General features: G+C 35.1%; 1 protein-coding gene across 6 annotated transcripts in view; it reads right to left on the minus strand.

The window, feature by feature from the left end:
• NLGN4X (neuroligin 4, X-linked) overlaps positions 1-16,202 on the minus strand; it is a 123,576-nt gene that overhangs the window by 79,461 nt on the left and 27,913 nt on the right. For 3 of the 6 annotated variants that reach the window (XM_010004637.1, XM_010004636.1, XM_010004641.1), the window contains one exon: positions 1,562-1,621. The exons of the other annotated variants lie outside the window; for them this stretch is intronic. In XM_010004637.1, coding sequence (XP_010002939.1) covers positions 1,562-1,621 — 60 coding nt within the window. The remainder of the gene's footprint in view (positions 1-1,561; positions 1,622-16,202) is intronic. 6 annotated transcript variants of the gene reach the window in all.

The raw sequence follows: 16,202 nt of genomic DNA on the forward strand, positions 1-16,202 counted from the left end.
AAATGAGCTCCATGCTTCATGTACTTAGATCTGAAGTGGATACCCTTGTTAATTGTGAAACCCTAACATTTAATATTTTTTTAGAAGTCTGAATAATAATGCATTCATAATCCAATACCTATCTTCAGTTTTTTAAGCAACTTTTGTTCCTGTTACTGACATTCTGCTTTAAAATTAGCTACAGAATTTGGTATAACAAATTATGATACCATCACTTTATATATATTTTTTAAGTATGCTGCACAGATAATCAGAAAATAATAGTATTTTTTGAGCATTCTGCAGAGTATTTTTGTGTTCTAAGAAATAGTGTAATTCAGCAATGAAGGTGGTACAGTGAGGGCAATCAGTCTGAACCAAAGACTAGATATTTTTATTATGGCATTTTATGTATGGATAGAGTAGCAGCTACAAGTGAGCTGAACTCTCAGGAAAAGAGGAAATAGTGTCCTCACTGCTATACATAAGATTAAAGATCTAAGGAGAACAGAGAGGACAAATGTTTCAAAGTTATTTGAACTGATGTCAGACAGAAGAAAACAGGAAAAAAGATACGGAATAACACTTTGGATTGCTCAAGCATGAGAGGATTAAAAAACACATAAACTACCCAAGGCTGTTATCTTCTCAATTAATTTGAAAATATTTTTCTTAATTTAGTAAATATATAAAATAAAATAAACTGTCAACTTTAATGAAAAGAAAGCATGAGCACAGAGGAAGATTTCATGACCTCTTTCTATTTCAGTGCATCCTAAACAGCCTTCCTGTGCCAAGGCAAGAAAAAGTATTTCCTTGTAAAACTTTTTTGGGGTACTTCATTGTGAACTTTTAACATTTCCTTTCAGGGAATCCAATCCAACTCTGAAAGAAGTCAATGAAAATGATTGTCATTGATTTCAGTGGGAAAGTGGTCAGAGTCAGAACAAAACTATCTAAAAGGCTTGCTAATTACAGGAAAACATAATAAAGCAACATCAACAGCATCCTTTATTTTTATGTCCTGAAATAAACCACATCCTGTGAGAAAAAGAAAATAAGTAAGTAAATAAAAATAGCAAAGACAAAGCACAATTCAACTGCATCAATATACAGCATGTGCACTGGGGAAACAGCGGAAGTGAAAGGAAGGATATATGTGAGTTTTTTCATGAATTTCAAACAGGTGAATTTACAAAATGTGTAGGAAGGAAAAGAGCACATGCATGTTTTTAAATTCCATTTTCTCAACCTAAAAAAGAATAGGGCGGAAAAAGTATGTGGTTTCAAATGATATTAATGTTACTCACTACACACATATTTAGGAATCAACTTTACACCTATGTCACAGGGGAACTGCAATCATCTATATGGCAATTTGAATTTTAAAAAGAATAACAATGAAAGCAATTTCTAAAGAAGAAAATACAGAAGCACACCGAAGTGTGCTTCTGCAAATAAGGGACTAAAAATTATGTTTAAATTATAGCAATAACAATAATAATAGTTATTATTATTATCACAAAAATTAAAAAGTTTATGTTCATGCATCAGGGTCGAGCTTTGAAAAAACAAAAAATACCTTCATCTTCACCACGATCATTACTGGTTATATCATCTGCGCTTTTCTTTGTGTTGGCTCCTGGGATCATAATGAGGAGGGGAATAAAGGGAAAAAAGAGAATTCAAAAACAGCAGGTTCTCAAAAATTAAAAAACCCCTAGTACAAAAAAAAGAAAAAGAAAAAAAAATGTAACAAAAATATCAAAATCTGTTACATTTGAAATTGAAAAACAAAAAAGATGCAAACTGCAGACAAACATAAAATATCAAGAACAAATTGAAAATATTTGAAAAAATGTAGCATATTCTGTGACAATGCAGTTACTTCAGTAAAAGTGACTTCTGCAAAAACAAAAAAATAATGCTCTATTAAAAAGAATAATACAAATCAAAAAATGTATATTTCAAAATTTACCAAATTATGGTTTCTACATGAGAAATGCAATTAATTTTATTCTGCTCTGTAATCTTGAAGAAATAATGCCTTCAGACACTATCTTCAACAACAATTTTTAATTCATCCTGATAGGATTTATTCAGAATTAGTCACAACCTGAATTTTGGATGGAACCAATGTAAATAAAATTGTCATTGACTTTTACATAATCGACCAAGACAAACCATACATGTAATTTTATTTCCCATATGAGAAAAAGTACATTTAAAACAACAGACTGTAAACAAAGATGAAACAGAGTTGAGTCAATCCCAGACATGAAATTGGTCCAAAAGTAGCCTTGGTTCATATTATACCATATTTCATGCTCTTCAGAAAAACCTAGAAGTTAACTGAAAACAGCTACTTACCTTAATAAAGAACTTGCACTTATTTATTAGAAGATTTAGTAAAGAGTATATTTTAATTTATATTCAATACGCTTTCTCAAAACACTTTTGAGGTGCATAGATGCACACGCACGTGCGCACATACACACATGTTCACAGGAGCAAGAGAAAATTAACATTGTTCTCCCCAATGCTTTCCCTTCTATTTCCTGACTTAAACCCACCAAGCTATCCTTGCACCAAACATTTCACTACATTGTGCTTACTCCAGTAGTCAAAAGAACAGTGTACTTTATTACCATGATTATCCCTGAGTTTGTATATGAAGTTTCCATATGTCACAGGTACACATAGCTATTTTTTTTTACTACTTCTTTTTGTTCTGCTATTTAAAGGTCCCTATATTCCTCAAAATTCAAGGTTTCAAGTAAATCTCAGTCCATAATTGTAAGACAGAATGGAGTTAATGGCCATTAAAGTACTTAAGATCTGTGAATACATACAGTTTTGGTTTCTGTGCACTGATTTGCTTGTGTCTTCTTGATACAGGCAAAGTACAGATTTGCTATATAAATCTTCTGGAAACTCTGCCATTATATATGCAGTGGTGGTGATTAGCGAGTCAAAATGTGAAAAGCAGTGACTGAGAGAGACTCCACGTCCACACAAATCCTGCACCTTCAGTGCAGTTGCACAAGTTACTGTGTATATAGTACACAACCGCATTCAATTATACGTATTCAGAACACATTAGGTAAAATAGCACTGCCAATGAAATGTGTTTTCTAATCTATCAATTTATGTGAGAAATGCCAGGTACAAGCTCTAAATCTCAATCACCATTCAAGTTTTGCCCTTTAAAAAATATTTTTTAAAATTTATTTTAGTCCAATGAAGATTGAATCCTTCCTTTCTCAAACTGGGATTCTCTGTTCTTATCATACTGGATCTTATGCTGTATCTTCCTTCAATCAGACATCCTGTATCATACATATAGAATATAGTCAAGTCCTACTAATGCAGTTTAGTAGTCCTTGCATTTTAGGTATCCACTCTGAAGCGTCTAATGGCAGCAAAAAAAATTAACTACTGCTTAAGCTGATGTCATTTCTTTGCATTTTATATGCAATTGCTCCATCTGTCACACAGTATACCTTTTGACCCCATTTAATTCTGGGAAAGAGCTCAGTTTTCAGAAATCACACAGCACATTATTAGTTATATGACCTTCCAGTTTCACACAGAGCATGCTCAACCTTCTGGAAACTTCCAGCTAAGATCATATTCACACAGGACTTAATAATAATTCTCTTGGTGATATGTCTTATTTATACAGCCATTTCAATAGATCACTCAAGCTCCTGGTTTCCCATCCTACGAGAGGTATTAAAATTTTACAATCAGCTGAAGTCAACAGTTCATTACAGTCTTGAGGGAGCAGGAAGAAAACAGAACTTTCTTCATTTCTCCCAAGACAAGTGGATTAGCTTTACTTTGCATCTCAGTTCATACACAAATCTTAAGTGATTTCATGTTCAAAAAAAGAGGTCATTCATTGCAGGAGCTTGGCTCTCATAAGACTGTTCCTGGCTCATGGCTACAGCCAAGGCCCTCCAGCTACCTTTACAGCTGTACCAAGTTCTCATTTGGCAGCTGAAGAAAGATAAAGAGAGGCATATGGGCATTTCAAATAAAAGTGAAGGAAAAAGGCTTTTGAAATTTACAGATTGTTAAACTGTCTTAGAAGCTGACTGCAGATCACTTACATTAGGAAAGATCACAAAGGCAAAACATCTATATATGCACCTGTACTTTTCAAAGCCTGATGATTTGAAGAGAAATATATGCATATTGTCTAGATTTTAAACAACCATTATTTCTTAATTATTTCCTGACTACTGACAACATGTGTGCAATTGTGTGTGGATGTATATGTGTGCAGATATATACATATATATATGTGTGTGTATATAGATATGTATATATATATGTGTGTATATATATGTATATACATATATATGTATATGTACACACACACACGTATGTATATGCTCTATATAATTAGTAGACTTCCAGAAAGAACACAGTTTTATTCTTTGGCACTATCTTTCTATAATGGCATTAAAATGAATTTGTAATCTCTCAATAATGTACACAACTTTGACAAAAAGCCACATTTAATGATTTTAAGGCACTCCCTAGCTACAAGTTCAATGCTTTCATCTCTCTCCTTTTCTTCCTAGGTAGTTTTTCACGTGAAAGCCAAAGAAAGCTCAAAATTTTACTTAAATTTGCCTGAGCTACATTTTTTTGTTTGTTTTAATTCTTTAATTATCACTGAATAGCAAAAGACACATGACTTCACTGGTCATACCATTGACAAGAACAACAAAACCATTTGGGTAGCAACTGCTAGCTCTGTATAGCAGCAACATTTAACTGAAGAACACTGAAGAACACACAATTTAATTTCTGTTCTTAATGATTCCAGCTGCAACACACAGAAAAAAATAAATAATAATAAAAAATCACTAGAATTCCAGACCACATGTAGATGCTGCTATATACCTAGGACATATTTCTGTTAAAGAAAAGAGAATTCAATTACAATTTTGTGTCATAGTTGAAACTGGATGGTCTGAAAGAAAATGCAGCAATAATAATTCTTACAGGTTTTTGTGTTCCTTGCACTAGTGAGGATTAAGACAAAAAGAAAATGCTGTTTCACAGACTTCTTTCAGTGTTAAGAGAACCAACAACAACAAAAAAAATAATACTTGTAGAAAAATTTTAAGGCTGAAAAAGGGGTTGCAAAAATAATATTAAATTCTAACTACTGCTCTGTACTCTACATTGCCTGTAGTTTTAATTACATTATTACCAAATAGCTTTGTTTTCAGAAACATTTTTTGCATCTCTGTGCATTAACTGTTCCATGTACAGAGAATGAAAGCAGGATGACCTTAATAGTTTTTTAAATGGCAGTACTTTGTATACTGTTCCATCAAAAGAAGGAAAGAAATAATGACTACTCCTAAATCATGTGCTTCTCGCGTAATTGTTTCCTGGACAACAGAAAGTCCAATAAACCAGTCCATCACTCAGTTTCACATGCTTTAAATAAGGTTATGTCTGTAACGTAACAGGGCAACAGAAATTACTGTCAGACAGAGTGATTGTGCTGTCCCATGTAGTTCCACAGAAGGATGTAAAAGTAGTAATGTTTACAAAATATTTTAAACTGCTTTTTAATAATAGTTAATAATTCAGTGATTGATAGGGATGTTCCATTTCTTAAAAGTTTACTCCACACCAACATATCAATATGGATTTATCTCAGTGAAAAAAATAAAATATTAAAACAGATTCCAGAGTAGGGAAAATCTTCAATCTATCTGTATAGATAATATGGGATCCTGATCACTTGTTAGGATCAAAAAGAGCTTGCAAAAAGTAGCAACAACAGCAATCTCTTAAGACTTATGTTGTTACGTGACGTTTTGGCCTGTGTACATTCTCATTATAAAATTCTGCATTCAGCAGCTAATTGCTATTGCTTGTTATTCATAGAATCATAGAAAACCAGGTTGGAAAGGACATAAAAGATCACCTGGTCCAACTTTTTTTTAACAAAACCACGGTCCAGACAAGACGGCCCAACACCCTGTCCAGCCAAATTTTAAAAGTGTTTAATGTTGGGGAATCCAGCACTTCCCTGGGGAGATTATTCTAATTGAGATTCACAAGACAAAAAAAAATCAGTTATGTAATTTCAGGCAAATGGGGAATCACTTCTGTCAAAGTTTTCAAAGCTTCCTATATTTTTTGTTTTAGGAAAGTGAGTCATTAGTCTTAAAAAGATTGTTAAAATATGTCTAAAATTTACACTAGACACGTGTCGTAATTACTAGAAAAAAACACAGCTGAAAGCTATTTCTTATTCTGAAAATATTTGTATTCATTTAGATTGTATGTATTCAACCTGAAAAAAAAAAATAAAAAAAATTAAAACTAGTAACTTCTTTCATCCTGTGTTAAAACATTTTGTTATATTTCTTACCAAAAAAAAATTGCTTTGAATATAAATTACTCCAATATTTTGGAGACTATTAAATTAAGATTTAAGATATTGCTCTTATTGATAATTATGAATATAGAAATTATATAATGTACAATTCATTACCATTTTAGAAGACCAACAGGTCATAGCTACATAAATTCAGATAGATTTTTTAACACTATTTTTCTTACACGTTACGTCACATCTTGAACTTCAAGTCTTCCAAATACAGTACATTGCTTTGACAAAACCATCTATAATTGCTCAAAAGAAAGAAGGCATTGTGCAGCCTATCCGTTCAGTGACCTCCAACAGATAAGGGGAGTGTTTCTTGCACTTCCAGTATAACTGAATCTGCTCTGTTTGACAGAGAACTGGAGTGAGCCTGCAATGCTTACTAACTGAGTAATGAAACACACATTAAAAAGCATAAATCTACCATATAGTTATTTAAATTAATTCAGACAGAAGCACATTTGTTTCTGTACTAGCACCAGGAGGAACACTGTAGGTATGAAAGTGTGACCTCAAACAGCTTATACTTCTCTGCTAAATTGGTGCTCTAGATGAGGTGTGAATGCAAAAAATCTAACGTGTGAGTGCACGATAGAGCATTTGCTTTAAACTCATCTCACCTTCTTCATTAGTGCAGTGATAGCATTTTGAAATTCATAAAAGATAACTACATGCTGCTTTCATAAATTACAACATCCAAGTTATAAAAATGAGTTTGATATACTGAAATGTGTAAAAGTACATTCTTTCCCTTTGTGTTACATACGTTGGGTCTGTCCTGCCAAAGCTCTTAAGCACATGCATCGTTTGAGTATTTGAGAAGTCCTCTTGACTTCAAAGAAAATACCAGTATGCCGAGATTCAACACTGTGATGAAGCTGGCATTAGTCCTATCTGAGGACTGAGACCATGAGTAAATCTACAGTAAATACTACAGTAAAGTTCCAAGAACATGACAGCCTCTGTAGGATATATAAATCCCACTGCAAAGTTTGTCCAGAAGTATATGTGATATACTGCACTAGGAAGTCTGCAGGTATAAGATATGGGTAATAGGAGCAGCAGAGGGGCATAAGGTTGTTAGAATGACCATTATACTTCAATTATGTATCCAAGAATTTATAAGACCCCTAAATTAGAAGGCACAAATCAACATTTATTATTAATCAAAATTCCCAAGCCTAGAAGTAACTGAACTCCTGGTAATCTAGGTAACTAGGCTTTGAAGACAGAATTTAGTAATGTTGACCTAACACTACCTATAACTAAAGGATGACTGCTTTCAAATAGGCTTAGGAGAGTTAAGTACCTAGGTCTCATTTAAAATGAATGTGGATGAATGTATGAAAGAACCCCTGAATTATTAGCAATTTTGAATAACTGAAGGTAACTGTTACACCCACTCCACAACCAGCTGAACTCTGCAAACACATATTCTGTGTTTAACAACTGCTGGTGAAGGTGTTTGTGTGAACTCTCCCTCTAGGCATTTGTAGGCACTGCTGGAAGCTGTGAGCTGAATAATCAGCTCTTAAGAATACCTCTAATTATTTGATGCAGCTCAGCTATTTTAATTCTTCATTTTGAACATAAGCTAAATTTGAAGTTGCCTTTGGAGAATTCAGGAAATAATTGTGTTTGCTTTTTCAGTGGATCTGGTGAGAATGTAATTTTACTCCATTGTAACAGCTAATGTAATGGTTTGGCACCATATTCACTTCTCCTTTTGATGTTTACTAGATCTGTGACATCTTAAGTTTTTATTAGGGAATCATGGAAGTGTTCGTTACAGGCAAGTAGGAGGTCTGTATGAGACATACAAAGGATATACATGCAAAACTTCATTCAGGTTTGTTTTTTTTAATTTTTTTTGCATTTCAGCTTATCTTCATCTACATACAACAACATATTAGTTCCTACTAGAATCAAACCAACTAAACAATTAAGACTATCAAACAACTACAATGTTTCTAAAAGCAGTTAAAATTTTAAAGAACAGATGGGATAGAACGTGCTATAGCTATCTCAGGGAAAACCAGATCTAAGGTGGATATGATTAAGAGCTTCATAACCTGAAATATTATTTTTCTTATTATTCTAATACTTCCAAAAGAGTATGTGCACAGAAAACATGTTCCTAGGATTAAATAGCAGATGCCTAGGATTTAAGATAGAAGCTGTAAAGTTCATGTAAACATTTTATCCAATATTATTCAGTACTGAAAACATATTTAACTTTGCCAAAGAAAAATTAGTGTCCTTGTCCCAAAGAACTTATGCTATGAGAAGATACCAAGGGAAATACTGTTTGCCAGTACTTATAAGTAAAATATACAGAAAAGATACCTGTAGAGAAGAATGTCTTGCATTCTATTTTTTCATTATTTCCACAGAAGAACAGTTGAAGAACCCAAAGATATTATAATTGGGACACTTAAAAAAAGTGCAATTCTATCCAAATGTCAGGAGATTGATTTAGAGGGTAACAAGTAAGGAATTAATGAGCAAACCACTACCCAGTTTTACTAAGCTCCTGGAAATTAAATAGAGCAGAAATAGAATTAAACAAAAAAAATCTAGAAATGGAGCAGGCATTTCTTTTATGTTCATGTTACCGTCTGGGAGTTTACAGCTTGTGGCATGCAAAGTTAATGCATGCAGCTTTAACGAGTGTTAAACAGTTGTAGTACTTCACTGTGAGTGGTGAAGTATTGGAACAGGTTGCCCAGTGGAGTTGTGGATCCTCCATCTCTGGAAGCGTTCAGGGACAGGTTGCACGGGACTTTGAGCAACCTGATCTAGTGCGAGTTGTCCCTCTCCATGGGAGAGGGGTTGGAACTAGATGATCTTTATGGTCCCTTTCAACCCAAATAATTCTATGATTCTATGACTTTATGCACAAAGTCATCACAGGATTTTTATTTTCATTAATCTATATTAGCAATAACTTAAAAAAATGCATTCAATCCATACTAGTTAAAGCTTGAAAACATTTCTGGCAATACTTTTCTGTCCTCAACCTGGTGACATTTTTGGGTGTTTTCACAGAAAATATATTAGGAAATATAGATGAGGGGGAAAACACCAACTGAAATTTTATTATTCCGTATTATTTACATTCTGACTGCTTTAAAGTATAGTCTCTGAGCACATTATGAAGTTGTGAGATTTTATCTATGAATGTTAAAACTGAACAAGGATTGTTTTGATTCATACATGGTCTATAATTATTAATTACATTAAGCTTGCATCAGAATCTGTTATCTGTTGTCATATGTACATCAGTTTCTGCAGGAAAAAAATACAAATAGAACTTAGTACTGCATTTGTATTCAGCTGTAAAAGAGATCTGATGTTTCCTTGTCTCAATCAGTGCAATTTACAATTTAAAACACTTACCATCTATTTGAGGAAATTGAATATAATTGGCAGTTTTGCTCAGGAAAACAAGCCACACAGCTTGTGTGTTGAAGGTCACTGACAAAGTGAGTTAGGACGGGTGTCTGAAAGTAGAACTGGCACAACATCAGTCCAAATTATACCTGTCTGTGTGTTGTTGTTATTCTGTCACTCATATCAGTACTGAACTACTCTTACAGAAAAGAAATAGAAATACTGGCACCACAACCAACTTTCCTACCACTAACAGCAACACAGAAAAAAGAGACTGCTGTGATCAAATACCTCAGGATATTACCTCAGGTACCTCCTAGCATCAGCAAAACCTCCTGTTGAAGCTTTAAGTTCTCTGACAAAGATGATATGATGAAGCAGAATAAACTTTAGCTTTCCTTGAACTCCCCCTTTCACTATAAAGCACACCCAATTTCTGCAAACTGGTTTTCACCTGAGGCAAAATTTGTAAGGAAAAACAGCACCAGGTAACAGGTGATTTTTCTAACAGCTGTTGCTCTGCTGGGAAACTGCCAAAATGCAAATCTAATTAGGTTCACTGTGTCTGTCTGTGGTGATACATGTGTGTCTGCATGACATTTGCTGTGTTCACCCTCTTTTTTAACATTCCATGCCTGGACCATTTAGCAACACAGGAAAATGCTGAGAATGTCCATTGTATCGTGTTTTGCTTTTCAGACTCCACAACGGGTAATTCCATAATTCTTATCAGCAAACGCTGATAAAATTTGCCATAGAAAGTGAAGGAATTAAAAGAAAGAAAAGTTAATGAGGTAAATCATGCCATAAATCCAGTGGTCTTCTACAGTGAAGTAAATGTATCATTGGATAAGAGAAAAGCTATGGATGTCATTTACCTAGACTTCTGTAAGGTCTTTGGTAGGGTTCCCTACAGCATTCTCGCTATTATATTGGAGAGACATGAGTTTGATGGATAGATTATTAGATGGATAAGGAACTGGCTGTATGACCACAATCCAAAGAGTTACAGTCAATGGTCCAAGTGGAAAGCAGCAGCCAGTGATGTCCCTCAAGGTTCCAATACTATTTCGTATCTTCATCAATGACATGGTGGGATTCATGCACCCTCAGCTAGTTTGCAGACAAAAGCAAGCTGAATGGTGCCAGGGATGCCATCCATAGGGAATCTGACAGCCCTGAGGAGAGGGAGTGTATGAAATTCAACAAGGCATCAATCTGGACTGGAGATGAATGGATTGAGAGCAACCCTGTGGAGAAGGACTTAGGGTACTGGTGGATGAAAATATTGGACATGAGATGACAATGTGCATTTCTAGCCCAGAAAGCAAACCATACTCTTGGCTGCATAAAACCAAGCACAGCCAGCATAACTGAAGGATGTGGTTTTATTTCACATGTTTTTAAATATACCTTTGCTGTAACCCACATTTTAACTGTGATGATATAATTTTCCCAGTGATCAAAATACATTGCCCTTTTCTGTCCCATATTGACTTTATCACATTTCATTTTAGTATTTAATTTCACACATCTTTGTGGCTTCCATCTTCCCTTTATTATGAATTTCTGTTGTAAAGAGCAGCAATTCCAGTAACAACCCTTAACTGTGATTCAGACTCTTGCTTTAAAAATAAGGTTCCAAATCCATTAATATCAGCAGTATGGTACGAAACAGACCATTAAAATAATTGATATTGTTCCCTCTCTAAAGAGTAGCTCACAGATTTCCACAAGAAAATTACATCATCTAACAAGTTATTTTCTTCCAACTCTTTTTCATTTATTTACATGTTATTGAACCTCCTAACAGCATAATTTTCTTCAGAGTGGTTAGCTTTCTAAAATGAAGCTCGCTCTTCTTCCTAGTAAGACTTAGATCGTTCCATCATTCTTTTACTTCATGATGTTCTAATTCTTCAGGAAACATGAACCTAGGATCATACTAAACTACCCATAATACATACTCTGCTACCCTAGACTATCAAAATTAATTCAACCTCATGCTGTCTTCAGTTGTTGCCCACTTTCAGCATTCAGGAATAACTGAATGCTATTTCAGTTGCTCTGATTTTGTATTTGTTAATCTTACTTCTACATTTGCTTCATTTTCCTTCTCTAAACATCTAGTTTCAGAAGAAGCAACAATATCATATGCACTTCTCTTAGAGAACCCAGGAATTAAAGATACCTGAAGCAGAGTTACAACAAGCCATATTTCAGTAAGCTGAAGCATCAGAAGAGTAAACAGTAGGACTTACATCCTCAGATGCATGAAAGATAAAACAGTATTTTATTATCAAAAAGGGTTTGAGAATAAAATTATTTATCTGCCAGTGAAATACTTCAGTGTCTAATTAAAATAAGCTACTATAATAGAAGATTGGTAGGAACAGATAATGTGCATATTAAAATAAAGAAAAATAACATTGCTATAGCCTAAGGAAAAGAGCAATTAAAAGCATCATAAAGCATTTAGATATATTGATAGAAAACAACCCATAGCTGTCTTTAAAGAAAAAGCATAATTCTTTGATCTGCTAGAAATCTTTAGGCCTCTCCATAGAATACTTGATTGTCAATAAAATTTATTTGAGTTTTCAGAAAGTCTTTGATAAGCACCTTTCCAAGTGTGGATGTTGAGAACTTAATTATTCACAGAGAAAGAGGTGAAATGATGTTACGGATTAAAAAAAGTATGTTAAGCTGTAACCAGAAGTCAGTTTTCAAAGTAGCAAAAGATTAATAGTGTAGTCAAATATTCTCTATATTAATCCAAAGTTGTTTAACATCCTGTTAATGATCTGGAAAAAGAGATGAATGGTGATACTGCACAATTTTCCAGTAACAGAAACTGCATGAGCCAAGGCCAGAGAAGACGTATCTTCAAAGAGGGTTTATAAAGCTAGATAAAAGATTAATTACACTTAAGGTGTTAATTTTTTAAGTCATACATACATCTAAATGCCTATGAAATATGACCTGTTCACCCTACAGAGAGAAAGAATGTCTACTTCAGATTAAGACAAATTCCAGACAACTTTTTTTTTTTTTTTTCTCTTTTTTGGCTCTCTGAATAAAAAGTAGGCTTAGTACAGAGATGGAGATACCTAAAAAGTAGTATTCAAAAACTAATAGACATGGATAGTGGAAACAATAACTTGAGCCACATACGTAATCATTAGATTCCAAATTATCCATAGCTTTCAAAGAAAAGGCTTGTGCATTACTCTAGTCATAGCAATGAGAACCTTAAAAAATGGTCAAATATAGTATTCAGGATGTCAGAACAATGAAAATACATTAAATTTGTATATTGATATATAACATACCAGGCACAGCAGGTCTTATCAGGGATGATACATTCACATCCACTTTCGTTTTCATACAGAACATAGCAAAAATAGAAAAGTCTTATATCAGTACTCTATATTGCTGGAAGACAAGAATGGTTTTGCATGAAAAGAATCCCAGAATCCCAGAATGGTAGGGGTTGGAAGGGACCTTTGGAGATCATCTGGTCCAAACACCTGCTAGAGCAGGATCCCCTAGAGCAGATTACACAGGAACACATCCAGGTGGGTTTTTAATGTCTGCAGGGATGGAGACTGTTATCCTCAGAGTAAAGGAAGTATTTTCTTATATTTAGATTAAACCTCCTATGTATCGGTTTGTGATCATTGCCCCTTGCTCTGTCACTGGACACCACTGACAGGAATCTGGACCCATACGCCTAACACCCACCCTTTAGATATCTATGAACATTGATGAGAGCCCTTCCTCGGCCTCCTGGAGTAAACTGATTTTTACAACAACCTAGTTATTCAAGATGAGACAGCACTGAAATCAAAAGCAGATGCTAGAGTAATATTAGGATTGAAGACAGGGTTTGTTTCAGTCCCTAGTCCTTACCTGGAACCATAGAATCATAGTTTCCTGAAAGTTTTGTGGTTTTTTTTCTTTTGTTTATATTCTTCCTTTAAAACTTCCTTTACTAGTTGTTTATATGCTCTTTCAGCTTTAGGATAATCACATAAATACTGTTTTGCTAGGGGATAAAATGTAGGCCTCTGTTCATCTTTAGAAAAATACTGTGTTTCACGGTTGTCTTAAAAAGCCATTCTCAAAACATAAAAGCTAAGCACACAATTACTTATACACAAGTACACTAAAGAAGTGTATCTTGGTTTCTACGGTTAATTGAAACTTTCAGTCAATGTGCCTGCTAACTTACTTTCAGAATGGACAGAGTAAATAAAAGGAATAGAAAAATATCTGTCCTGAAACAAGCCATAGCAATAGGAAACACAAGGCAAATCACGTTAATAGCCACACAGAACTCAGGCTGAACTGATTCAGAGCTGAAATGTCATTGTAAAAAAAGCATCAAGTTGTAACATAAAAAAAACCAATCAAACAAACAAAAAACAACTGTGAGGCTTCTGCTCCTTCACACATGCAACTGATTTAGCTACACAATCAAAAAAATTGAAAACTGTTGGGTTTTTTTTCCCTTCAGTTCTGTGAAATTTTTTTAAACATCACAAGAAGGTTAATTTAAAAAAATCATCAAAAAACAATAACTGACAGAAAGCAATTGTACCTACAGGTATCTAGGGGGAAAAAAAATAAAATTAAATTAAAAAAAAAAAATCCATCTTTTAAGGATTAAGGCTTCACTGCCCAAAAATAGAAGGAAGACTGTTGATATAAATAAGATCAAGAATAAGACTTGAGCATGCACAAACTGGCAATGGGGATGGGTTATTAATTACTAGATGAAGGATGACAGCACATTCCTGGCTAGGGGCAGAGGGACACCAGGGAGAGCTGTTGTTTCTTTACACCTCCAATGTATCACGACGCTTACATCATGCTGCGTTGGGTTACATCATGTCACGACCAGTGATGTAACCCGTCGCAATGCAATGCACACATCGCATTCAGGCAACACTTTTTCAGCTTGTCCACATGACCATCGTGGCCAAAAGGGGTCTGGCTGTGCTAGGTAAAATAATTGTACTTCTATGGTATTTCTGGTTGTTCAGGAATAAAAATGTCCTTGTTTGAAGAAGGAAGGCAAAGAGAATCCAAATGCATTTTAAAGACATAAAACTAATGTGTAGAACATGCAGATTGGCTAGACCTGTTGGCAATATGGAAAGCCACCCAGAAGAATATATTCTAGAGTAAATTTAGGAGCAAGTAAATCAAGGGAGAAATATCTGGTGCTTCACTCTCACTATAAGCATGTTTCCTCTTTTAGGATAAAATACTTCTTTCTGTTCAGTCAGAATTAAGTTATCTTTCATGGACATATTAAATAGAACTTCCAGGTAAGGTTTTAGGTCAGGTTTTTCCCATATGTCTTGGGTGTAATGCTCTTGTACTACCACACCAGGCTTCAGCTCTCGGTGAAGAAATTATTTCCGTGCAGCAGCAGGCTGCTGAAGGTAACAAAACAGGCATTTCCAGTGCCTCCAATGCACATGCTGGAGTCTGTAGCAGCTAAACAGTGGTTGATAGTGGGGCTGGTGTCCAGTGGGGTATTCAGAGAGCTGGGGCAGCAGCAGCAAGTGTGATTAGAGACAAATACTGCACACTAAACATAATCATTTGCCTAACTGATGAGGCTAAAACCAAGCAAACCTAATCTTTGTCTCTCTTTGCCCCTTCTCCTTTCTTAGTCTAGCCTTGATGCCAGTTCCCAGTGTTTCAGAAGAAGCATTTAGATTTAGTGATGGGCAATTTTTCTAGTTATCTGCTTGTCATGATTTGGGTATAACATAACAATAAAGAACTCATTCAACACACACACACAAACACGTGTTCACTGGGATGGGGAAGACAGAGCCCAACTAGAGGCTCATGGGTCGAGACAAAGACAAGGAGGGTTCTTCACTGATTAAGGTCACGGGCAAAACAACTCAACATGGGGAAAAAATAATAATTTCATTTCATAGTAATCAAACACACAAAGGACAGACAACGCAAAAAACAGAGCTTAAATATGTTACCTCACCCTCTATTCTTCCTGGGACCAGATGACTTTGTTCCCTGTTTCTCTTCCTCCTTCTCAAGCAGCACAGTGGGACAGGGGATGGGGTTTAGAGTCAGTTGACAGGTTGGTGGTTCCTGCTGCTCCTTCCTCCTCAGGAAGGATTCCTTACAGTCCTCTCCTGCTTCCTCATGGAATCACTCCCATTGAAGAGAACCCTCCACAAACCTCTCCTTCATGAATCCTTCCCATGAGGTACAGTCCCTCAGGAGCAAGCTGCTCAAGCGTGGGCTTCCCACAGTCATGGGCTGCTTCAAGAAGAGTGATGTCCCCCAGCACAGAGTCTTCCACAGCCACATAATCCAAGTCCACTGGCATCAAATCCAAGTTGACCCCTCCTAGTGCCTT

Source organism: Chaetura pelagica, unplaced genomic scaffold (genome assembly GCF_000747805.2).
Source record: "Chaetura pelagica isolate M959 unplaced genomic scaffold, ChaPel_1.0 scaffold178, whole genome shotgun sequence".
NCBI lineage: Eukaryota > Metazoa > Chordata > Aves > Apodiformes > Apodidae > Chaetura > Chaetura pelagica.